Below are 26,159 nucleotides of genomic sequence, written 5' to 3'. Positions count from 1 at the left end.
CGACCGTAATATGATTGGATCGATCGATTCAGCCGATTTGTATTGGTATCAGTGGAGGCCGATATCAATTCTTAAATTTTATAAAAACAGAGTTGATCCAGACTGATAGGACCGATCAATTTGGATCGGTATCAGCAAAGCACTGCGGATATAGATACCGATGCAGATACCGATTACTAAAACCTTGCCTCTGACATAGAGAACATTTGACTTTTTTTCGAATGCATGTATCGTTTAAGATACAATCAAGATTTTAAAAGAATATGCTAATCTTATGGTGTATCTATCTTTGGTGTTTTCTTTTACCTTTCCTTCCTTCAACAAGGGAGGGAATGGTAAACGAAACCATATATATTGAAAGGAAATTTCTAGGGTGTGATGCTCATTCTGTGTTATATTTGGTGCGGGTTGGGCACCACATGCGACCAATTAACATTTTCTTTCCTTCTAGCAAAGAAGGAAAGCAAAGAAAAGAAAGAATGTGAGAGTTTTTTTTTTGGGGATCAAAAAAAGAATGTGAGAGTCAATAATGATTAATGAATGAGGAGACGGCACGAACCATCAATCTGCCTTGTAATTAATATTTCATTTACAAAGTACTGTCTGATCAAAACAAACACCAGAATAGACGGTGGTTAATGAATTAGGGGTCCCATATGGTTTTAAGAGGTAAGTTTGGTGATCCACACATCAGGCTGCCAACTTGCGGGGAGTGCTCACTGTTCACTTCTCTGAGTGCATTGAGGTAGTTGGGAATTGGAAGGCGTGACTTCACCAAATAAAAAATAAAAAATCGAAACAGTCAAATCTACGTCGAGAACTTAAATAAAAGGCACAGAGAAAATCTCAGTTCTCATAAGAAATTGCCAAGTCCAAACAATCATGCTCATCTATCTATATACTATATACTATATACTATATACTATATACTAATAGAGTAGGCTTAATTGGGAAAGATGCTATGGTTAACTGATCAAATATTAGAAAACATAACAAAAAGGAGGGAGGGTTCTTTCTTCTCATCAAAAAAAAAAAAAACACAAAAAGGAGGGAGGGGATTCCCAAAATGAAAAACCAGAACAAAGAACACCTTTAGAAGCCAACGCATCAGCCGTGAAATTGCTTTCTCTTAGCGTATGTGTGAAGTTAATTTGTTGAAATCTGTCAGCAAGATCAATGCAATCAGTAATGATGCTTCATCAATCAATTTTGTTTTCACAAAAAAAAAAGAAAAAAGAAAAAACCTATGGTTAAACGATTGAACATTAGAAAACACAACAAAAAGGAGGGAGTTTTAGCAAGATCAATGCAATCAGTAATGATGCTTCATCAATAAATTTTGTTTTCATATAAAAAAAAGAAAAAAGAAAAAGCTATGGTTAAACGATTGAACATTAGAAAACACAACAAAAAGGAGGGAGGGGATTCCCAAAATAAATAACCAGAAGAAAGAACGCCTCCAAAAGCCAACGCATCAGCTGTGAAATTGCGTTCTCTCAACGTATATGTGAAGCTAATTTGTTCAAATTTGTTAGAGAGACCCATGCAATCAATAATGATGCTTTCATCAATAAATTTTCTTTTCACAAAAAAAAAAAAAAAAAAAAAAAAAAACTATGAATAATTGATTGCTTTTAATTTCCAAAAGGGTTCAAGCTACAAAGTATTTTATATAAGGTTTTGCCTCAAAATAATAAAAAAGAGAGAAAAGGAATGCTAACCGGTGTGTACCTGTGCCTAGGCATAACCCCGCGCAAAATGATGGTGCACCTTTGATCTTTTCCGCCTTTCCAAGAGGTGTGCTAGTAATTTTGCAAGCAGTTGTGCCTGGGTGCAGGTACACGTTGTGTTGTGGCGCCCGTTCGCATTCTTTCTCCCTAAAAAAAGTATTTTGTATACGGGGGGGGGGGGGATCGGAGGAGGGTTCCCTCAACCTTAGGGTGTCAATTTGGGTCTGGAATCAGAATCGTCCTAGTAAAACCCAGAAATTATCCTTACTAAATGGGATGGTTTTGGGAGTTGATTTTGGAACCGATTATTAAATGGTACGGGATGGGTTTTCCAACGGGTCCAGAACCGAAAGCCCAATAAGGAACCGGCTAGACCCGAAACTGCTAGAACTTGTTTAACATGTCTAAATTGCTTATTTAGGATTAGTTAATACTTAATAGTTATAACTTATGTAAGAATTGGGTAAAAGATTTGCACAACGCCGGCTTTATTTCAAAATTGTATGCTGACCCCCCTCATAAGACTCAAATTACCATATCATACCCTTGTAAAATGTCTCATATTCCCCCCTATTTTAATATTTTCCTATAATGCCCCTCTTCCAAGTATGAAATTGCACACTCTCTGTGTAACAAACCCTCTTCCATAAGAAATATATTGTAATTATAAAGAAAAACTAAGAGTTATCAATTATTTTGGGCTCAGTTGAGTGTTTGTATTCTTAAGAATTGATCTTTTTCCCTTGATTATTTTATGCTTGGGAATTTTATTTGTATACTAGGAATTATGTACATATTGATTGTTCAAGACTTTGATTGCTTAGAACCATTAAGAAATCAGAACCAGATCGTCCCATTATTAAACAGGACCAGATCCTAATTTTGAGACTGTTCAGTGAATGCGACAGTTCTAAGATTGACCACTTTGGAACCGAAACCGATATGAAACCGTCCCAATTACCTAGAAGCATCCCGTTTGACACCCTTACCAAAGATGTCCTTGTGCAGTTTTGGCCTTTTAAGGGGGGTAGAGGATATTTAGGATATTTAACAGTAATATAGGTAGTGGCATGCAATTTGGGTTTTAAGCTGGCGGTGTGAGAAACTTCAACCATAAAGCCCATGTATGGAACATGGTAGAAAAACGGCAATACGAAGAAGGAATCATTCTTAAAATGTAATTTACATTAGCACAAATAAAATTGAAATGAAGAATAAAATTAGGAGAGAAAGTAAGAAAAAAAGATTCTAGATCCTTCTTGATTACCACTTGGAGATGACGGCTTTCCACAATTGATGAGCTGGTGAGCCAATGTAAGTAAGCTTCAGAGATACTCATAGAAAAGGTTGTGGAAAGGTTGCAGTAGAAAGCCCATTCTTGAAATATAGATATGATACAAAGGCCTTAATATCTGGAGATCAATGGATCGATGATCAACATGTTGTAGGTTGGATGCCTGCTGACTCCTTCATGGGTAGAGATGGCTTCATGTAGTATAAGTAAATCACCAAATGAGATTCTAAAAACAAATCTATATTGAATTATCGAAATCCATGTATAGAAGGGGAGTCTACCAATTTTACTGGTTCGGTTCCTAAATAGTCGTGTCAAATAGTACGTCACTTTCCTTAAGGTTGTAAACGCCTCTTACTGCAATTCAGGTTCCTTGCGAATTAATCTCCAAGATAAAACAATCTTTTTAGACTAGACTAACAGTGTTGTTGAAAAGTTTCAAAAATCATGTTTTAAAAGTGCATTTTATTTTGTCTTTTGTGCATTTTTTATTTATTTATTTTCCACATGGGTGTTTTGCTTTGAGAACTTTAGTACTACATTGCATGAGGATAGGTAAGAGGAGAGGTATATATATAAAATGTAATTCTATAAGGTTATAACCCTTAGAGGAGAGACTCTCTCTTCACTCATGTGTCGAAAGGGGTTTAGGATGCTTTTTCAAACATATGCCCAAGTTGAGCCAAGCAGGGTGGGGGTATATGGGTTGGGCTTTCCTTGTACTTAGATATATGTTTTTGTCATGAGCTTGAGCTGCTTGGGCATCTTTTTCACCAGTAATGGATGGGTTTCTTTCTAATAGACATGTTTTTGTGTAAAGACATGTCCATATGAAAGGGTACAAACATGACCACATGCGCGGGAGAGCTCAAAGGCACAGATTTGAAATATTTCTTTTGAAATTTCATAAAATAAAATCCTCTTCGTTGACAATTTGGATCCTCTACTGCCGAGCTGCCTGGCAGGACCGTGCTGCCTAGACACGGTGCCACGCGCAATGTCCGCCTTACCCCTGCCCAAACGCCTTGCCCGAATAGGGGTAAGGCGGTCTTTACGCGCAGCACCGTGTCTGGGCAGCACGGTCCTGCCGGGCAGCTCGGCAATAGAGGATCTGGATCCCTTCGTTGAAGTCCATAGGTATATATCCCTTCAAATGGTTGCCTGGAAAAGACACCTTCATTTCTATATATAGGAGAGCCTAGATTTCACATTCCATCCCATTTTCGGATTCTCTCTCTCTCTCTCTCTAATTTCTTTTTTTTTTTAAATGAATTCCTCCATCTCTATTTTTAGGTTTTTCGTTTTTGAAATTGAGCACAATTCCAATGTATCCTGATGGGGGCTTAGTCAGCAAGTGCACTTGGACTAGTGGGCCTATAAGGGCTGTTTTATCTTCGAAGACCAGTTCACACCAACCTGGTTGCACTAGTAAGGAGGAACTATGAAACAATGGCCAAACAATATTGTATTTACACCAAATTTTAGATTTTTAGCATTAAAATGATTAAATAGAGATTTTATAAAAGTTTTAGCACATTCTAATACGGTTTGATCACCCAAGTCAGCCCAGGGGCAAAATAGTCATTTTTTACTGAGAAAATTCTGAGAGCAATTTTGGTATTTATTAACACTATCAGTGGTTTTGTTTGACAAAATTCAATGTCTACACTTGGTTTGATGTGTCCTGAAAAAACTCTGGACCTTTCGGACACAAGGGAGGAGAGAGAGTCTTTTCCATAAGGAACCCTACCTTTGCAGTTCCCAAATAACATATAAGTAAGTCTTAACTCTTTCACATTTCCAAAGTGGGACTAAAAGAATTATTGCTGAGTTCAAGTCTTTGGGACAACCAAACTTTACAAAATAAAGGGGGAAATTTTAAAAGCATTTATTTTGAAACATTACATCACTTCTAGATTATATCAAAACCATTTATATATTTTCATGATGGTCATTGAGGAAGGGTGTAGAAATTTCCAAATTTATGGTTTTTTAAAGGATGGAGTTGAAGACATAGAATGTGCCTTCAATTGCATATTTTTGTGCACTCTCTGGCCTCGTTTGTTTATAGGAGTTTTGATGGGGTGGGATTGTTGGAATGGGGAAGTCGTCAATTTTTTTTTCTCAAAATCATGGTATTTTTGGATCGCTTGTTATGAGGTGAAACTTTGAGTAGACAACTAAACTGTTGTCATACTTTACTATCGACTAAGGTGGCATATGATTTCTCCCAGTCCATCCCCTCACAAAGTCTTGCAGATTCGGTGGGACTCTGACGAATTACCAAGGGAAGTTGCAAGGTCTTCTTCCCTCCTTCCCTTGGCCGTAGGTCTCTTCTTCCGTCATCCCATTTGCAAACTCGCTTCACTGTTGCTACTGCACTACAACCCACATCCCTTGCCACTGATGCCCTCGTAGCTCCCTCTCTTTGTCTTTCTCTCTCTATTTCTTCATCGGTTTCTTCCATGGTTGGTGGTGTGTACAAATAAACCATACAATTGCCATCTTCATTTCTTCATAACTTCTCTTCAAAACTTCTCCTTCTACTCACAGTTTTGCCACTAACACTTGCAGCTTTCACTTTCGTTCTTCATCGGCTCTCAACACATAGCCCTCGAAGCTCTCTCAAATATCGCAACCAGGTACCTAGAAGCCCTAGCAAAATCCACTTCATCAAACGCCAACTCTTGAGGTAGATCCAAATGCAATCTCTTTAATGTGATTTACACGATCGAAGATATGAGCTTAGTGCAAGGCTTTCATGGCGCTTCAGACATTAACCATTCCCTCTTAGATTTTCCAATTATAACGGATGTCATGAGTTTCGTGACTTGGGTCGATGAGATCCCCTTGCAAAGTGGATTCCTCGCTTCAATGCTGGGAAAAGATCACATAGTTCACAATGTTTGAGTGAACCCGGAGAGGGTTATGATCAAAACAGGGTGTTATCTCACATTTCCACCACGGTTACTGATGCTTCCCGATCCAAGTGTTAGGAACTTGGGTCTCATCTTCAAAAGCTAGCCATTAAGGAGAGGGTGCCAAGTACCTATTAACCCACCCACATCCTCTTTCATATTCGATGTAGGACTATTCTTTTTCTTTGCCTTATGCGTGGATATCCCAACAATCCCCCCTCCATACGGTTGGCAAACGCGTGGAGTCTGAGATCCCGGTCTTCCCCTCCACGCGGGAGCTAACGTGGAGCCTGAGATCAAACCCGAGAACCCTCAGCCAAATGGGAATTTCCACGCTATAGCTTTGATACCACTTGTTAGGAACTTGGGTCTCATTTTCAAAAGCTAGTCGTTAAGGAGAGGTATTTGTTAGGCCTACGGGCCTATCCAGCCCATTTGGGATTTTTTAAGTTATGGGGGCAACTTGGTAAATTACCATGGTTGCTTCCCCTTTACCCTAGTCTCTTTAATCAAAAGCAAAGATGTGAAAAAGAAGCTACGGTGGACAGAAACAAAAAAAAAAAAAAAAGAGAAGAAAACCTAGACTTTTGGTAGGTTTAAGGTGTTCTACACAATTACGATCAAACCGATGATCTGAGGTTGTCTGTGTTCCGATTGAGCTGAAATTTGGACAGCAGGTTCGTGACTTTAGGCTCTTCATTCTGGACGGTTAAGATTGTTGTTCGAACTCTCCATGTTTGCAGATCTGGATCTGTTTCAGATCATGTTTTTGGGTGAGAACTTCACCATCTCTCTCTTGTTGTAGTAGATTTTGCTACATTATCTTCACTTCTTCTTATGGTTTCTATTGTTGTCGGATGTGGGGTTGTTTCCCCTTTCAAAGTGTTGAAAATAGGTTTTGTACCTAAAATTTTATAATGAAGATTTGGATGGACTCCGAGATAGGTCCCGTGGTTTTTATCTTTCGTATTGGAGGAGTTTTCCATGCAAAAATCTTGTGTGTAATTCTGGTTGTTGTGATTCTCTATATTTGTTATTTGGAATATTACCATTGCTTGTGTTCAATCGATTCCTAATAGGTTCAATCAGAGAGGGAAGTGGGTTTCTTCCTGACAGACTGGTATCAGAGCCAGGTTCATATTCACTTTGATTGAATAATGGAACTGAGTTTGAATAGAATTGTTAGTTTGAATGGAAAGAATTATCACATTTGGGAGGGTAAAATGAAAGACCTTTTATATGTGAAGCGTTGGCATCTACCAGTGTTTGGAGATACAAAGCCCGATAGCATGATCGATATTGACTGGGCACTTGAGCATAAAGTAGTGTGCGGGTTCATTCGACAATTTGTGGATGTTAATATTTTGAATCACGTCAGCAAAGAAACACATGCCAGAAGCCTTTGGAGCAAGCTTGAATCGTTGTATGCGAGGAAAATCGGTAACAACAAAATGTATTTGATAAAGCAGTTGATGAGTTTGAAATATAGGGATGGTCAATCTTTGTCTGATCACTTGAATGAGTTTCAAGGAGTGATATCAACTTTCTGCCATGAACATTAAATTTGAAGATGAGGTACAAGGACTTTGGTTGCTTGGTACCCTACCGGACACTTGGGAGACTTTTCGGATGTCGTTGAGTAACTCAGCTACTGATGGTATTGTCACCATAGATTTTTCTAAGAGTGGTATTTTGAATGAGGAGATGAGAAAGAAATCTCAGGGTTTTTCATCAAACTCAAAAGTTTTGGTTACTGAACGCAAAGGAAAAAGTCAAAGTAGAGGTCTGAGAGATAGAAATAAAAGCCGAAGCAAATCAAGGACATCATGACATAAAAATACTGAGTGTCTTCATTGTGGTAAGATGGGACACATTAAGAAAAATTATTTTTAGCTGAAAAGAAAGAAGAAAAATAATAGTGATAACAATGAGAGGAATGATCAGAAAAATGATGATCGAATTGCCACCGCCTCTGAGAAACTTGTCATTTTGTGTTATGATGATAATGTAAATTTTGCATGCAATGAGACAAGTTGAGTTATTGATAATGGAGCTTCCCTTCATATCACTTCAAAGAAAGAATTCTTCACCTCCTATGCCCCAGGAGATTTCAGTACATTGAAGATGGACAATGATGGCTTGGTCAAACTTGTAGGTGTGGGAGATGTGTGCTTGGAGACCAACAATGGCATACAACTGACTCTCAGTGATGTTAGACATGTACCAAATATTCATTTGAATTTGATCTTGACTGGGAAACTCGATGATGAAGGGTTTTGCAATACATTTGACAATGGACAGTGAAAACTCACCAAAGGCTGATTAGTTGTGGCTAGTGGAAAGAATGAGTCTTCTTTGTATTTGTTGCAAGCCAAGATTTTCAAAGATACTTGTAATGTTGTGAAAGATGAAAATGCGACTGAGTTATGGCACAAAAGATTTAGTCACATGAGTGAGAAAAGAATGAACTTATTGACCAAGATGGATTTACTCTTTGGAGTGAAGAGTGCAAAACTAGGTACATTGCTTGGCAGGGAAACACAGAAGAGTTTCATTCAAGAGTCACCCCCCTTCTAGAAAATCTGATTTGTTGGAATTGTTACATTCAGATGTTTGTGGTCCAATCAAACTAAGAACACTTGGTGGTGCATCATACTTTGTGACATTCGTTGATGTCCATTCAATGAAACTTTGGGTTTATTCTGCCTTGAAGACAAAAGACCAAGTGTTGGATGTATTCAAGTAGTTTCAAGCTTAAATTGAAAGATAGACAGGGAAGAAGTTGAAATGCATCCGAACAGACAATGGTGGTGAATATTGTGAGTCATTTGATGAGCACTGCAGACAGTAGGATATTCGACATCAAAAGACACCTCCTAAGACACCTCAGTTGAATGGCATAGCAGAAAGGATGAACAAAATATTGATTGAAAGAGTTAGATGTTTGCTTTCAGATGCAAAATTGCCAAAATCCTTTTGGGGTGAGGCATTGAGTACAGTGGTACATGTTATTAATTTATCTCCTATTGTTGCTTTGTATGGTGATGTACCAGATAGAGTTTGGTTTGATAAAGATGTTTCCTATGATCACTTGAGAGTGTTTGGGTGCAAAGCCTTTGTTAATGTTCCTAAAGATGAGAGGTCCAAGTTGGATGTCAAGATGCGAGAATACATCTTTCTTGGGTATGGTTCTGATGAGTTCGGCTATGACTTTATGATCTAGTTGAGAAGAAAATTGTGAGGGGCCGAGATGTTGTATTATTAAGGACCATACCATAATGGATATTGAAAAGGCAGAGAAGACAATATCCTGTGATACAAATATATTGATTGATGTTGATCCGATCCCATCTACCGATTTGCAAGGACAATTGCTTGATCAGATTGGGGATAATATTCAGCATGATGTACAGGATCAGATTCAGGATTTCAATCAAGATGACCAACATGGTGTAGATGATAGTGATGCTCAAGCAGATGATATTTCTGATGTTCCACAGATTACACCTACAGTTCCACCAGCTACTACTTTGAGGAGGTCTACCAGAGACTGACATCCTTCTACTAGATACTCTGTTGATGAGTATGTGCTATTGACTAATGGGGGTGAGCCCGAAAGTTTTGAAGAGGTAATGGAGGATGGATACAAGAATGAATGGATTGATGCAATGCAAGATGAGATGAAATCTTTGCATAATAACCATACCTTTGAGTTAGTGGCATTACCTAAGGGCAAGAGAGCTTTGAAGAATTGATGGATTTACAAGTTGAAGCAAGATGAGAATACTTCACGTCCTCGATACAAAGTTAGATTAGTCGTCAAGGGTTTCAGTCAAAAAAAGGGGATTGATTTTGATGAGATCTTCTCGCCAGTTGTCAAGATGTCTTCAATCCGAGTTATTTTGGGATTGGTAGCTAGTCTTGATTTTGAGATTAAGTAAATGGATGTAAAGACTGCTTTCCTTCACGGTGACTTAGAAGAAGAAATTTACATGGAGCAGCCAGTGGGTTTCAAAGTGAAAGGTAAAGAAAACTATGTTTGTTAAAGAAGAGTTTGTATGGCTTAAAGCAAGCACCAAGACAGTGGTATAACAAGTTTGAATCTTTTATAGGGGAGCACATCTATAAGAAGATTACTTCTGACCATTGTGTGTTTGTGAAAAAGTTCTCAGAAGATGACTACATCATTTTGTTGCTTTATGTAGATGACATGCTTATAGTTGGTAAGAATACTTTGAGGATTGAGAAGTTAAAGCAAGATTTGAGCAAGTCATTACTATGAAAAACTTGGGCCGACTAAGCAAATTCTTGGTATGAGAATCAGTCGTGATAGAAAGGCCAAGAAGTTATGGTTGTTTCAAGAGAAGTACATTGAGAAAGTACTTGAAAGGTTTAAAATGGTTAAAGCTAAAGTTGTGAGCACTCCTCTTGCCACACACTTTAAGCTTAGTAGCAAATAATGTCCATCTAGTGATAAAGAGATGGAAGACATAGAAAGAGTTTCTTATGCATCTGTCGTGGGTAGTTAGTCGTTTTATGTCAAATCTCGGAAGAGAGCATTGGAATGCAGTGAAGTGGATATTAAGGTATCTCAAAGGCAGTTCTAGTTTGAGACTTTCATTTGGAAGTGAGAAACCGATGCTCGTTGGGTACACTGATTCAGACATGGCAGGGGATACTGATACTAGGAAATCTACTTCAGATTATTTGATCATATTCACAGGGGGAGCTGTGGCTTGGCAGTCAAGACTACATAAACGTTTTGCTCTATCCACCACAAAGGCTGAATTCATCGCAGCCATTGAAGCATGCAACGAGTTACTTTGGGTGAAAGAGTTTACTCAAGAACTTGGTCTCACTCAAGAAAAGTATGTGTTACTTTGTGATAACCAAAGTGCTATACACCTCGTGAAGAACTCAACTTTTCATGTGAGGTCAAAACATATCGATGTGAGGTATTATTGGATACTAGACATTTTAGAGTCTAAAGGATTAGTACTCGAGAAAGTTCACACCGATGATAATGGTTCAGATATGATGACAAAGGCACTTCCAAGAGAGAAGCTTGAGTTATGTCGGCAGCTGGCCAGCATGGATTCCTTTTGAGGAATTGTTGTGGTCATCTCCCTTATTGGGCTGGAGGGGGATTTGTTGGGCCTACAGGCCTGTCCTGCCTATTTGGGGTATTTCAAGTTGTGGGGGCAACTTGGTAAATTACCATGGTTGCTTCCCCTTTACCCTAGTCTCTTTAATCAAAAGCAAAGATGTGAAAAAGAAGCTGTGGTGGACAGAAACAAAAAAAAAAAAAAAAAAAAAAAGAAGAAGAGAAGAAAACCTAGATTTTTCATAGGTTTAAGGTGTTTTGCACAGTTACGATCAAGCCGGCGATCTGAGGTCGTCCGTAGTCCGATTGAGATGAAATTTGGAAAGCAGGTTCATGACTTAAGGCTCTTCATTCTGGACAGTTAAGATCATTGTTTGAACTCTCCATGTCTACAGATCTAGATCTGTTTCAGACCATGTTTTTTGGTGAGATCTTCACCATCTCTCTCTTGTTGTAGTAGATTTTGCTACTTTATCTTCATTTCTTCTTGTGGTTTCTATTGCTATTGGATGTGGGGTTGTTTCCCCTATCAAAGTGTTGAGAATAGGTTTTGTACCTTGTTGGATTTAGGTTTTATACCTAAAATTTTATAGTGAAGATTTGGATGGACTCCGAGATAGGTCTTGTGGTTTTTATCCTTCGTATTAGAGGAGTTTTTCATGTAAAAATCTTGTGTGTAATTATGGTTATTGTGATTCTCTATATTTGTTATTTGGAATATTGCCATTGCTTGTGTTCGATCGAGTCCTCACCGGTTCAATCAAAGAGGGAAGTGGGTTTCTTCCTGACACCAAGTACGTACAAGAGTGGTAAAGTTAGGGTCAAAGAGAAGTGGAAAAGGGTGGCAAAGGCAATAACAAGGAGAATGATCACGAGACTAATCGAGTTGTTGATGTCAAGGGGTGTGGTTGTGAGAAGGGGAATGATTTGAAGGAAAAGGAGAGGAGGGTTTTGCCGACTGAAAGACCGAAGGTGAGATTCAAAATGGAACTAGGGGTCGGGCTTGGTGTGGAAGTAGGGTTGAGAAATGGTTTTTTGTAGAAGAGGTATTGGGGTAAAAGGGTAAGATTTAGAAGTAGGATTCAATCAGACCCTGCACTCCCTCCCCTAAAACTCACCTTCTCCCTGCAAGCTCTTCACCAATTCAATCGCCTCTAACCCAAATCAACCTTGGAATTGCTTTTCACCCAGCCGCACACCACCCCTTGTGCACCATTTAACCCAATGAATCACCCATCCATTCCCTCACTGTGCATTGCCTTAAGGATTCTCTCTCTTACACCCACCCACCCACACTTCTCCAGAGCATTCCTACCCCATTAAGCAAATGCACATAAAATTGGGAAAGTTAGGAAATCCCATTCTGGGCTTTTACTCTTCCACCCCTGTTAGTCACCTTACCAATACATGGGTCCCACCTTAGCAACACTCCCACCCCATAAACCTCTCTAAACAAATAGGACCTTACTAGTCTGTGGAATATACTGACGTCCATTTTGTAGAGGATTCTAAAGATAATTGATCTATCCAAAAATAAAATAAAAATGGAAGAGTAAGCCTCTAAGTTCCTCAGTGCAGTTCAAAGCTGTAGAAACTTAGTAGTGGTCTGCATCACCATAGTCTTGGTGTCTATGTCATACATGAACTCTCGTCTATGGAACCAACACTAGACATTGCTGACAACTAAATCTGACCTCTGTGGCAGAAAAATAATGTGGAACAAATAAAAGGTGGTGATGGGAGGAATTTTGAAGGTGGTGACATAGACAAAATTTGAAATATGGAAAAAAGTATGCCAAACATAATATGTCAAACAGGAGAGGGATAGGCACGTTGTCCATGAACGGTAAGTTAGTGGGTGGTACCAATGGAGGCGTTGGATGAGATATCATAGAGGAAGGGTAGGGATCATTTCAAAGGAGCAAATAGATATAAGATAGATGGACACACCGGGCGTTAGCTTATGGTACGTAGGTGGTGTGACAACCTTTACCCATATCACCATTAACGAGGTGAATTTTGAAAATCAAATGAAGGGGAAAGTTGCAACAGTCTTCTTCTTTCCTCCCTTTGGCCGTAGGTCTCTTCTTCCTTCCTCCCCATGGCGTACTCGCATCACCACTGCTACTGCCCTGCAACCCACATCACTTGCCTTTGCTGTTCTTGTAGCTCCCTCTCTGTCTTTCTCTCTCTATTTCTTCTTCGGTTTCTTCCATGGCTGGTGGTGTGTATAACTAAATCCTACCATCGCCATCTTCATTTCTTCATAACTTCTCTTCAAGGCTTCTCCTTTTGCTCACAGTTTTGCCACTAAAACTCGCAGCCTTCACTTTCGTTCTTCAATGGAGAGGCGGTCTTCAATCAGTCCAGGCGTTCTTCATAATGAAGGAGAAACTAGAGCTCCCTCTCTCTTCATGAGGGTCATATTGAAAGTCACAGTCTCTCACATTTACCAATCCATAGGTAACTGGGGGTCGGGCTTGGGGGGGTGGGTTGAGAAATGGTTTTACAAAATAGGTATGGAGATAAAAGGGTGAGTATGAGTATCAGAAGTAGGCTTGTGGTAAGTCTACTTTTTTCTAGACAAACAGATGGATTCCTTCCATCCCAGGTAACCTCGCTACCCTCTCTCTCAATCCCTTGACTGCTGAGAATCGAACTTGCTTAATTGACTGGTTTAGACTGCACTCTGGTTGGAATCCTGTGTTGTTACGAAATTGTTTGCCTTCTAATAGCTCTTCTCGTGTTCAATTGATTAATCTGTCAAATACTGATGATAGTTGGTGGTGTACTAAGGCCAAAAATGGCTGTTTTAGTACTAAACTGGCCGCTTTTGAGTTGTTTTCCAATTCTAGGAACAATAATTTCTTTACCACTTCTTGGTGGAAGTTCTTTTGGAACCTCAAGATTCATCCTAAATTTAAAATCTTCTTCTGGCGTGTTCTAAATGCAGGACTCCCTATCAAGGCTTCTCTTTCAAAATGGATTCAGATCGACTCTTCCTGTGCTCTATGTGGAAATTGTGTCGAATTATACTAGCACTTATTCATATCTTGTGATTGGGTTAAGCATATTTGGGTGGCATGACCTCTGGGGCTGAGAACCGAATATCTGGTCTTTTCTAATCTGAAAGATTTGTGTTTAACAATTGTCTTGAACCGCAAGTTAGATAAACAATCTCTAGATTGGTTCTTTAGTGTTTTTATCATCACTTGCTATTTTATCTGGGCAGCTCAAAACAAAGTTATCTTTGGGTCTCAAAACCTAACCCACTTTGGGTCATGAATTAAATTAAATTGGTTAGTTGATCTACATTTAACTCCCCACCCACCCAAAGTTTTCATCCCATCATGTATATTTACTGAAGAGGATATTCAGTCAATTCCCCCATGTATTACATTACTAAATTTAGATTTTCCTGTTTTAATCTGTGTAGGATACTATATACCTGGATTAAGTGTGACAGGGTGGTCATACATCTTTTTGATAAGGGAAAGGCTTACTTTTTTGGCTGCAAGATATATTACAGCTTCTACATCTATGGAATCTGATTTGGTTAGCATCCGCACAGGCCTGGATCATGTGTCAAGTATGGGGTTGAAGATAAAAGAAATATGGTGCTCAAATCAAAAGATCACTGAAATTCTTCCATCTCCAACCACATCCCCGTGGCCATGGAAACTTATTAAAGACTTAGTTTATGTTTCTAATCATTATCCGAATATATGTTTTGACAAAAAAGAAAACTCTTTTTGTATAGCCATAGCACTCAATCTGACTCGATATGCCCAGACTAAAAGGATTGTATATTTCTGAGTTCCTCAGTAATATTTAGTTTGTTTTTATTGTCAAAAAAAACAAAAAAAAGTACGGTTCAATGAGCTCCCTGCAACCCCCCCCCTCCCATGCAACTCACCTTCTCCCTACAAGCCCTTCACCACTCCAATCTCTTCTCACCTAAATCAACCCTGTAATTGCCTTTCACCCAGCTGCACACCCACCCCTTGTGCACCATTTAATCCAATGAATCGCCCATCCACACCCTCATTGTGCATCTCTCTCTCTCTCTCTCTCTCTCTCTCTCTCTCTATAGCATTCCCACCCCCATTAAACAAACACACATAGAATTGGGAAAGTTAGGAAATCCGATTCCAGGTTTTCATTTTTCCACTTTGGTTGGTCACCCCACCAACACATGGGGGCATACCTTAGCAACTTTCGCACCGCCTTAAACCCCTCTAAACAAACAAGACTTTACTGGTTAATAGAATACAATGGCGTCCATTTTGTTGAGGATTCCATAGATTGTTCGTGAGCAACAAACTTGAGGACGACACCAATGGAAGCGTGGGATGAGATAGCATGGAGGAGCGGCAAAGGTCATTTCAAAGGGACGAATAGACAGATAGACACTCTAGGCGCTAGCTTATACTACTTGGATGGTGTGCCAGCCTTTTCCGATATAACCATTAACATGGTGAATTTTTAAAATCAAACAAAGAATCTTCCATCACTCCTGTGCCACCAAACACACTGAGATTTTGAGAACCACAAAACCATACAAAAATTGTAGGGTGTTTTTTTTTCTCTTCTTGACATCCAAACATAGCCTAAGACATAGTGTCTCTAACGTTGAGTTCCTCATGTGTAATTTAACCAATCAAAACCTCATGTGTAATTTACCAACCAACACCCCCCCTCATGTGTAATTTACCAACCAACACCCCCCCCCCCCAAAATAAAAATAAAAAAAATAAAAAAACCAATAAAAGGGTCGGATCACATTATCACAAAAAATGGGGTAAAAAACAATATGGACAATTTTCCCATGAAATTTATAGATTGCATCATTACTATTCAATTGGATTTACCAAAATCACTCTACACGTGACTCGTTGGATGGTCAATCCATAGAGTACAGAGCACTAAAATGACGGAAAAGCCCAACTTGAATTCATTCAACCATAAAACATTCCCCGCTGGTCAGGAGAAAAGAGGCGAAAATCAAAACACAAGGATGGGATTTCTTATCCTCAATCCGCTGCGGATTACCCACTCAAGTCCCATGACTCTATAACACAGTGTCGAGATTCAAATGCCCGTAACTCATTCCCCCATCCACCTCCAACGACAAATCAACGTTCAACCAATCACTTCGCTTCCTCAACCATGGAAGCACTTCTCATAAATCCATCTCTCTCTCGTCTCAAACCTTCCTCAAAACTCACCCCTCTTTCTCAATTCACAAAGCCAACCATCTTCCTTCTACCCCTCCGTCTACGCTGTGTCCCTCGATTCCAATTTACAGTCTCAGCCATCAGCAATCAGAACTACTCTCAATTAACCGAAAGAGAGGGACTCGTAGAAGAAGAAAAAGAAGAAGAATACTACGGTGAAGTGAACAAGATCATCGGGAGCAGAGCCATGGAAGGTGGGACGGGAATGGAGTACCTAATCGAATGGAAAGACGGCCACACACCGTCATGGGTTCCATCCGCCAACATCGCCGGAGACGTCGTGGCAGAGTACGAGACCCCATGGTGGATTGCCGCCAAGAAAGCAGACGAATCCGCTCTTCGACAACTATTGGCTGCCAACAGTGAAATCGAAGAGCTAAGTGACGGAAGAGATATTGACGCGGTAGACTCCGACGGCCGAACTGCGCTGCTCTTTGTGGCGGGTCTGGGTTCGGAAGGTTGTGTTCGCTTGCTAGCCCAGGCCGGTGCGAACCTAAACCACAGGGAAAACAGCGGTGGGCTTACTGCCCTTCACATGGCCGCGGGATATGTTAAACCCGGTGTAGCTCAGGCTCTGCTAGAGCTAGGCGCGGATCCTGAGGTGGAGGACGAGAGGGGGAGAACGCCGTTGGATCTGGCGAGGGAGGTTCTGAAGGCGACTCCCAAGGGAAACCCTATACAGTTCGCGAGGAGAATAGGGCTGGAGAAGGTGATAAAGGTAATAGAGGCAGCAATATATGAGTACGCGGAGGTGGAGGAGATACTGGAGAAGAGAGGAAAAGGGGATAACGTGGAGTATTTGGTAAAGTGGAAAGACGGAGGGGAAAACCAGTGGGTGATGGCACAATGTATTGCAGAGGACCTGGTTAGAGATTTCGAGGCTGGGCTAGAGTACGCCGTGGCTGAAGGAGTGGTGGGGAAGAGAGAAAGTGAGGATGGGAAGAGAGAGTATCTAGTGAAGTGGATAGATATGGAAGAGCCTACGTGGGAGCCCGAAGAGAACGTTGATCCTGAGTTGATCAACGAGTTTGAGCAAAGCCCAGGGGTTGAGACTGTAACGGTGCCTGATGCTGTTGGGTCTTGATTCTCTGATCCTGCGCGATTCTTCTTTCTTCTTTTTACTTGTCTCTCACCTTTCTTCTCTTTGGAAATGAATCATAAAATTTGATAAAATGATAGCCTGATGAATTCTAAAGTACAAATTCATCAATATCAATTCTCTAAAAACTTTTGTTATCATTTGTGCTTCCTTAACTCGAGAAACACCATTGTTATAAAACAAAACAAAATAAAATACACATGTATACAAGGTAAACCACAAATTTTCGGAGGGAGAGGAATGTGTAAATTTCCCTTCTCTGAAGAAAATAATATAAATGATCACCATTGACACTCCTTTGGGATGATAAATTGAGAATAAGGGCATGATCCAGATCTTATATCACATACATCAAACATTAGGGTTGTGTTTGGCATGCATTCTCAGAATAAATTTTGGGTTTGGAATGCATTATGAAGCAAGAAAATAGAGAAAAACTGGGTTTCATAATACATTCTAGACCCAGGATCTATTCCAAGAATGCATACCAAACACAGCTTAGAAGTCCAATGTTCCACATTGTTTGCTCTGCACGCTCATTTTTGTTGTTTGTTCAACTCCCAAATGGCCATTATTAAGCCCTCGGGTACGCCCAATTCCTAGCTTTGGCAAACCTCGATTCAATCCCTCCAACAAAACACATGCTTTACACCACTTCTGCAAATTGAAATTCAGAAATCACAGATGAACGAATTTGCATTTCATTACTAATGATCAAGAGAAGTATAAGAGCAACTAGACTTTTTTCAATTGTGAGCAGGTTTTGTGGGGGTGCAACCGACACCATAGGGTTGGGAGAAGGATTTGTGTAGATTGCAATAGAAAGGGGCACAAAGACAACCCCCCCCCCAAAAAAAAAAAACAAAATGAGAACTACAGAAATATTCCTAAAGAATATGCCAACCCTTTTCACATCTACAGTGCATTATGTTACGTCATTATATATCAGCAAGTAGTTACAGCATTTCAAGGGTGCAATTCTCTCTCTCTCTCTCTCTTTGGGGGCAAAAGGGACGATATAAGGCATAAAAGCTTCCTAGATTATCTCTACCAATTCAGTTTTTCCTTGAGGACAAAATGCATGATAAAACTATGATAATTGCTTCAAAATGTTTTTGAGAGAAAAGCAAAGAGTATTTGTTTAATATGAAGAATGAAATGAGCAACCTATGCACTCAAGGAGAAATATAGCTCACCTGACTGGAAATATAACCACAGCGTTCACACGTTCCCTGCTCTGGCATTTTAGTTGAAGTTGAAATCCTAAAATTTTCACCCGATTTCACAATATCGAGTATAGCTCTCGGTCTGCATTCGAAAAATATTCAATAAGAAGTTCACTAGGAACTGTATTACAGATTTGGGAATGGCTGATAGAAAAATAAAAAATAAAACAAAACGCAATCTAGATAGCAATAATACAAATTCATATCTGATCAGGGATGTTTAAAAGGATAACAACCTTATTCTTTCCAAATCCTTGATAAATTCTCGAGCAAACCCACGGTAAGCATTAGGGGAATAAATGCCTGCAGTTCATCAGAGTCCAATTTCAATGTCTGTGCATGATACAAATAAAACTTTGTAGAGTCCAACATGTATGTGCATAGGTGATTTTTTTTTTTTTGGGCGGAGGGGGAGGGGGGTGTGGGGTGGGTGGGCAAACTAGTCACTAAAAACATTTATAGTCTAGCACTTCATCTCTAGAAAATCCAGGAGCCGTGTCTCTGAAACATCACAACTATACACTAATTCCATTTAAGATATTTAAATGTATATCTTTAAAATAATGACGAAATCAACTTAAGGATTTTGAAGATCAAAAGTACTTAAATGAAATGAAAATGAGATGGATTCATAACAATTGTGTGTGTGTGGTGCGTTTCATACACAATAAGTTCTAAGAAATTTTAATAAGTCTTCCTTTTATAAAGTGAAGCAACTGTGAATCACATAATATTTAAACTAAAATGAACGGATACAAAACAACAGACTTAAATGTGGTCCTGGTGGAGTCAAGAAATGACAGTGGATAGTAATGAATTGAGTCATTAGTCAGCTCACAAAATGATTAACAATTGCAATACGCTAGAATGGAGATGGTGAACCTTCTCTAGTTCTCCCTCATGACTGCCTCACGCACAGGACAGGTGAGGAACTGGTCAACCACATATTCCTTCATTTAGTATGTGTTCTTCAGATGTGGGCACCATTTTTTTGTATATGTTTCTGATGGAATAGATTAACCCAAGTGTTTGACCAAATGTCACAGAGAGAAGGCAAATACAAGAACGTTGAAGTAGAGGAACCGTAGAGAGGACATAGCAGAGTGGGTTACTGAGCATGTAGCTATGAAATTTCTGCATGATTTTCCATAATGTAGTCCTAGGTAGGAGTAATCCCACTAGGAACCAGGGTAATAGGATCTCTTAACAAGGCTGGCCGATTGGGACAGCTTAGGCTAATTAGGGCAAAATTAGGGTTATGGTTAGGGTTTCGACTTAGGGTTTTATTTGGTAATGATGTGCAGAATTTTATGAGTTTAATGGTATAAGTTGGATCAAATTTGGTTGAGGTTGGAATTCTAGGGTTTTGGGTAGGATGCCTTATGAAAATGGACTGTTTGTAAGATCTAGGGTTTAGGGGCAGATTTTAGGAAAGAGGTTTATAGGGTATTAATGGGCAGGTCTAGGGGTTATTTTGGTATAAAGAAGTTAGGTTTGGATGAGTTACAAAATTCTGCAATTTAGGGCAGAATTGGATTTAGGGTTTTAGGGTTCTAATGGATCTATGGATTAATGGAAGGGATGATAATAGGAGTAGATGGAGCTTAGGTTAGAGGATTAGAAGAAGAAGGTTAAATGCTGAATTAATAAACTACTTACTTGAAAGATTAAATCTTCAATGGTAGCAACTTTGAAGAACTAGAAGAAGGACCTCCCGATCTACAAGATGCAAGGAGTCGATCGGAGTCCACCAATCCCTTCACCTTGATATTACCCACAAGGTAGCCTTGATATTACTCACAAGGTTCACTCAACAGAGCGAGCAAGAATGGCAGCAAACAAAAGCTTTTCATTAATCAAATTCGTGTACAATGTTGGCCTCCCTTACAAACTTATATAGAAGACTCAAAAATAGACTTAGACACTAAAAAGGAATGGCCTAACCTTATCCCTTCATTAGGAACTAAATGGCTCAAATGACTCAAAATAGAGTCTTGACAAAACAACTTAAACTTAAAAAAAGAAGATTCCTAGTAGCAATAGGATATAGAACCTCTGTAGATCACTCACTTAAATTAGACAATAAATTGATGCACAATTAACCGTTCAATTAAAACATAAAATAAAACTAAGTATGCTTCCTCACAGGTGCTCACAGCACCAACCACACTTTTCCCAATGCAACCTATTTGATGAGATCTCCATTGTGATGCTATTCTGCTTTGGATGCTGTCAACAATCTCACATCTTTTCAATCTGCAACGGGGAACCCATGTCACTTAGGTGTAGGGGAAACTTTAGGAAAAGCAATAGGAAATTAGGAATGCATTTCCCACATATCCTGTGCACTGGGTGAAAAATATTCTCCAGGGCTCAACTATTGGCTCAACTATACACTCAGATTGCTGGACTTCAAAAAGGTCAGACAGATTGAGTATATTCAGTTGTAACTGAAAGCTGGATGTAGTAACAACTATAGACCTTCAGAGTTATCTAATCTCATCAATCCTAAAAGAGCTATTGCTTCATCATGAACATCCTATCCTTTTGGAATGCTAGGTCTGTGATGTAGATCGAAGCATGAAGAAGAAAAAAAAAAAAGGGTGTACCCAGTGCAGGAGCTCCCGCCACTGCGGGGTCTGGGGAGGGTCATAACATACGCAGCCTTACCCCTGCTTTCGCAAAGAGGCTGTTTCCAGACTCAAACCCGTGACTTGGTCACATTGAAGCACAAAGAAGAAAATGACAAATAAAATTTGGATAAGGTTACTATTCAAGTGAACAGTACCACAAGTTACTTTTCCGTGATACTGTTCATATGAACAGTGCTGTGGGTTCATATGGACAGCTTGAGTGCTTTATTAGATGCTGCCATAATTTAGTTTATATTTTCAGTTTTAGAAAGTATATTTTATTTTATTGTAATAGAATCTTAGGTAGTCTAGTTTCGGCTTGTTACTATTTTCGTTTGTTCTCTACAAGAGGAGTTTCTATTATGATGTATGGAAACTAGATTTTATAGGAAGTTTTTATTTTGGTTGTAAGCTGGTAGCAAACACTTTATCTTTTGTAATCCATACTTGTATTATAAATAAAGGGAAGAGGCCAGCCTAGCCCAAGATTTGAGTTTAAGAAAAAAAAAAACTATCTTTGTGCTGGAATGGCTGAGAGATTCAGTGTTGGGTGAGGCAGTTACAGTGAGAGACCCAATCCTATCCCCCTTCTTCTCTTCTTTCTCTTCCTTACATCGAGTTTCTTAGTTTCTGTTTTACGGCTCTGCAAAATATCCAGGCTCTGAGAAGAGTTGAAGGCTGTTCTGCTATTCCATTATTGCTGCTGGACATCAGAAGACTGCACTGTTGAATTCCCTTCGAGTTCTGATTGAAGATACAAATCCACACCTTGCGGCTCTGTTAATAGGAGTTTTCCTGCAGCAGATTTCGAACCCCTGGATCCCCATATCAGTTCATCAGCTTCTGCCCAAGTTTTGAAATTGTAATACATTCCATATCCCTCCCTACACTGGTAGTTTGTGACAGTTCTAATGGCTGGATTGAGTGCAATCAGTGAGTTACTAGTTTGGTTCAAACTTTGTAATTCTGACATAGTTTCTAATTCTGTGATTTAGTCCACTTTTAGTGCTGCCGACAGTATTGACCGAGTGATGTCCTATTTTCTGTGATTGGTTAACACCCTAGTATTGTGTCTCCGATCTCTAAGAGTTTTATGTGCCAAAAGTCCATTTGATAGCCCACTGTTTGAGTGATTTTCTGTTATTGTGTTGCTGGGACCACTTGTTAAGCCTACTGTTATCAGGTCCTATGGTCCTACTTTCAAATGGTTGGACTGTTTTAGCAGAGCTCTCTCATAAACATACAGTTTTAGAACTAAGATCACTGAAAGTGAGAAGTTCTGAGAGAAGGGATTTGAGCTCGAGTTGTAAGCAGCATGTTCAATTCAAAAAGTTCAAACTATTCAAGGAAGGTCACTATGTAAAAGAGATCTAAGAACTTGAGTATAACTTAAAAGGAAATAGGGAAGTAAAGTATTACATTCAGTTGAGAAGTAGTCCAGCCTTTTGAAATATGCATACGTGAATATCTGGTCAAGGTATTGCAAAACACATGAGAAGGAAATTTATGTAGATATTACAAAAGACCTTGATATGGATGATTTAGGTTAACTAAACCCATATTGAATAGAGTTGAAATGGCGAAACAGGATTCACGTAGCCAACTCCATTTAGTTGGGACAAGACTTTGTTAAGTTTTAAGTATAATGCAGGATCTTCAGCATTAATAATATCTACTAGAAGGATATATAACAATCTCCTTCTCATAGGTATACTTGAAAGGCTTGCATCTTGGGATCGGTCCATCTTCACCAGTGGTTATTGAAGTGCATCTACTCAATCTGCAAAGCAGATCATGTTAGTAAGTTGAGTAAACAAAAAGGAATAAGAAACCTGAAAGTATTTTGTTGACAAATTACCTAGAGAAATTCTTGGGGATCAAACATTACCTTGCAATATCACCTCGTAAAATGTTTAAGAGAATGGTTTCGGCAATATCATCTGCATTATGCCCAGTAGCCAACTTGTCCACTTTTAGCAGTGCAGCACCTCGATCAAGGGCCTAAGATATTCGGAAAAAAATACCAAATAAAAACTCTTTTACAAATTTAGGTCTTTTGAACTTGAGTGAAGGTTTTTCTAAGGGGAACAAATAGAAGAGTTCAAGCAGAATATTCAAGACACTAGGTTGAAGGAGAAACTCCTATTAAATTGCAGAATTCCATATTCACCAAAAAAAAAAAATTGTAGAATTCTTATAAGACTTGACTAAAACTTCTTTCTTCATACCCACCTGCAAAGAGTTCTCCTGAGAGTTCATACTACACCTAAGACAGCTTTTGCAGCTCCCAACAAAATGTCCCAAGGATACTATTGATGGTGTAGAGAGAAAAAAAAATGGAGGAAACCCGTCAAATGATAGGTTCCAAACATTGTGTTTGCCATACTGAAGGGTCATAGAATGTCGGTTTATTTCATCATTCTACTTTTTATTCATACAGAATTACATATTAATATTAATTACTGCAAAAATTCCTATCGAAGTGAAAAGAAATATGGCAATACTACCAACAGAACCACCTGTGTCAACTAGAAGACATAAAACTAGTTCTCATACCTGACGGCGAAAGACCCCACAAAATGTACAATTGTTTTTTAAGCCTATCATCTTCACTATTTCGTCCATCGTCCATCCATACAGATCCTTGTATGAGACAACTTTCAGTGGCAGGCCATACTGTAGAGAATATGAACGCATGCATAAGTTTCATTGAAATACAGTGTTATCCAAATTCCAAAGCAACAAACCTTCCCCCCCTCCCCCTCCAAATTTTTTTTTTTTTTTTAATGTAAGAGTAATATAATAAGAAAATTAAATGAGCAGACACAGGATTGGAATTTTCTGGTAGAATGACGAGCAAGAAAATTTACAAGCCAAAAATTGATAGATCTGATAAAAGGCACTAGAAAACAATTGTGTGGAAACTCATTTTTGAAATCCATATAACTAGACCCTGGCAAGTCATGAGATAAAGTAATGTTTTTTTTTTTGGATAGAAATGAGATAAACTAATGTACAGAAAATTTAAGTGAGAAGTGATGTTCCAGGAAAAAATAGTAAATATCTGATACTCTAGCATTCCATTTGCCATACTTTTCAATAGAAACAACCGAAAGAAATCATTCACTCATGCCAATATGGTGTTTGGGGGGGGGGGGGGGGGATGGAAAGATAGCCCAAGTGTATTTAATTACTTATGCAAATTGGTTGTCTGGACATGGCAAAGTAAGGAGTTGGCTGGTAAATTTACTGCACACAAACTAGAAAAGGGGGAAAGGTTGAAGTAGAACAAAACAACACAAATGAGAAATCTAAATGGTAGATCCCGGAAATAAACTACAAAAAATATAACATGGACGCTTCCATTAGAAATCTGTTGGGGTTTATGGCAGGAAAGAAACATAACTTTTTTCCTACAAAATGTTTGCTTCATTAGATATGACTGAAAAGAAAGACATTTGGTCAGCCCTTTGAAGTGGTTGAAAAGAAAGTGTTTCTCTCCTATCTGGACTACAGTTCTTTAGCATTGGTCAAATTTAAACATGTCTTGTTTCTTTTGTTATTAGTCTACCGTGTAACTTGATATATAAGCATCTCTAGCGAATTTATTGAGCTTTGTTAAATAAGGACTAATGACAAATTTTGTTGTTTTGGTAATCCTACATTAAATAATTCATAATACTCAAAAACAATTAATTTAAAAAATCTTATAAAAGAAGGAGGTAATTGAATAGTCACCTGAATTTCATTTCTTTTAACAGTCTCCAGTGAGTCGTCCCTGTACCCTGTAATCCCTTCATCAACAGATAATAGGAAGAGATCCAGTCCATAATTGTGGCGACGATTCAATTCTGACATTACATAAGCAAGGACAGTGGAATCTGCATTTTTTTTTTGGGGGGGGGGGGGGTTGGAACCTATAAGTATTGAGGAACATGAAATAACAACTTTGCATTCAATCTACCGCATATCTATAAGGATGAACATGCATCATCTAATAAAACAGCACAGGATCAGATAAACTGAATAACATCTGCATCATTGAAAATCAAATGTTTTGAACCATAGCAAACCGACAAAATAGAGTGGGCATGCATCCCAGTTGGATTAATAGGGAAACTTGTTGCACTCAGACAGACTGACATAAAACAATCCCCAAAGGTAATAGTTACAGAGAAAGCTCTCTAATCCTAATTCAGGATTTCACACTCAGCTACAATAACACTGCAAAACAAACAACAGACTCAAATGTTCCTACAATACAGGTACCAGTGTTTTCTGAAAAGGAGTTAACAATCTTCTGTCTCCCTTAACCAAAAAGAGAAGGGGAAAAGGAATAAAAACAAAGAGAGAATCTTCTGTCGCCAAGAATGACTTTACATTCTCAACCATAGTCGTCAGGTGACAGTAACAGTCATGTTCAAGAGAAAAAAAAATCCCAGAACTAGAGAATTGCATCAGTGAGAGTGAAGAATTCACCTTTACCACCAGAAGCTCCGATGGCGATACGTTCTCCAGGCTTGAAAAGTTGGTTGTCCACAATAACCTGGTGGATCTCCTCCTCAAAGACGGCATAGAAACATTCCTTGCATATCTATAACAGAGAATTGAATGAACTTCAGAAATTTAGCAGAAGAGTCATCAAACGAAAAAAAAGAGAGGATTACTGACCAACCTGTTCCAGAGTTTTAGGTCTTTTGAGGGCGGGCTTCCTCTGGTTGCAGATAGAGCAGAGCCTCAAAGGCCCCTTCTTCGACTTCAACTCGGCTTCATCCATGAGAAAAATGAGAGAAGTTACCCGATTAAACCCCGGGCACCAATACAGTAATACAATACGCTGTTGCAGGTAATGTTGGGGCTTAACTAAAAGTGCTCTAACAGACGAAGACACAGACGAGGATAGGTGAAACGGCGGAAA

General features: G+C 39.0%; 2 protein-coding genes across 3 annotated transcripts; one reads left to right on the top strand and one right to left on the bottom strand.

Moving 5' to 3' along the window:
• Nucleotides 1–254: 254 nt before the first annotated feature.
• Nucleotides 255–26,080, bottom strand: LOC122661728 (cytoplasmic tRNA 2-thiolation protein 1). 2 transcript variants are annotated; one of them, XM_043857226.1, is made up of 11 exons: nt 25,917–26,080; nt 25,721–25,835; nt 24,980–25,122; nt 23,798–23,917; nt 23,130–23,242; nt 22,929–23,021; nt 22,661–22,701; nt 18,845–18,911; nt 18,579–18,690; nt 17,871–18,039; nt 255–266 (listed from the first exon to the last, which is right to left on the bottom strand). In XM_043857226.1, the coding sequence occupies exons 1-10, from the start codon at nt 26,016–26,018 to the stop codon at nt 17,881–17,883; spliced, it is 1,065 nt and encodes a 354-aa protein (XP_043713161.1). In that variant the 5' UTR covers nt 26,019–26,080; the 3' UTR covers nt 255–266; nt 17,871–17,880. The 2 variants fall into 2 exon arrangements, with proteins under 2 accessions (XP_043713161.1, XP_043713159.1); XM_043857224.1 differs by lacking the exon at nt 255–266 and having other exon boundaries at nt 17,761–18,039.
• Nucleotides 16,144–17,409, top strand: LOC122661727 (signal recognition particle 43 kDa protein, chloroplastic). The gene has a single exon (XM_043857223.1). The coding sequence runs from the start codon at nt 16,216–16,218 to the stop codon at nt 17,365–17,367; it is 1,152 nt and encodes a 383-aa protein (XP_043713158.1). The 5' UTR covers nt 16,144–16,215; the 3' UTR covers nt 17,368–17,409.
• Nucleotides 26,081–26,159: the final 79 nt, after the last annotated feature.

Source organism: Telopea speciosissima, chromosome 5, assembly GCF_018873765.1.
Source record: "Telopea speciosissima isolate NSW1024214 ecotype Mountain lineage chromosome 5, Tspe_v1, whole genome shotgun sequence".
NCBI lineage: Eukaryota > Viridiplantae > Streptophyta > Magnoliopsida > Proteales > Proteaceae > Telopea > Telopea speciosissima.
This window is presented reverse-complemented; position numbering and strand designations above follow the sequence as displayed.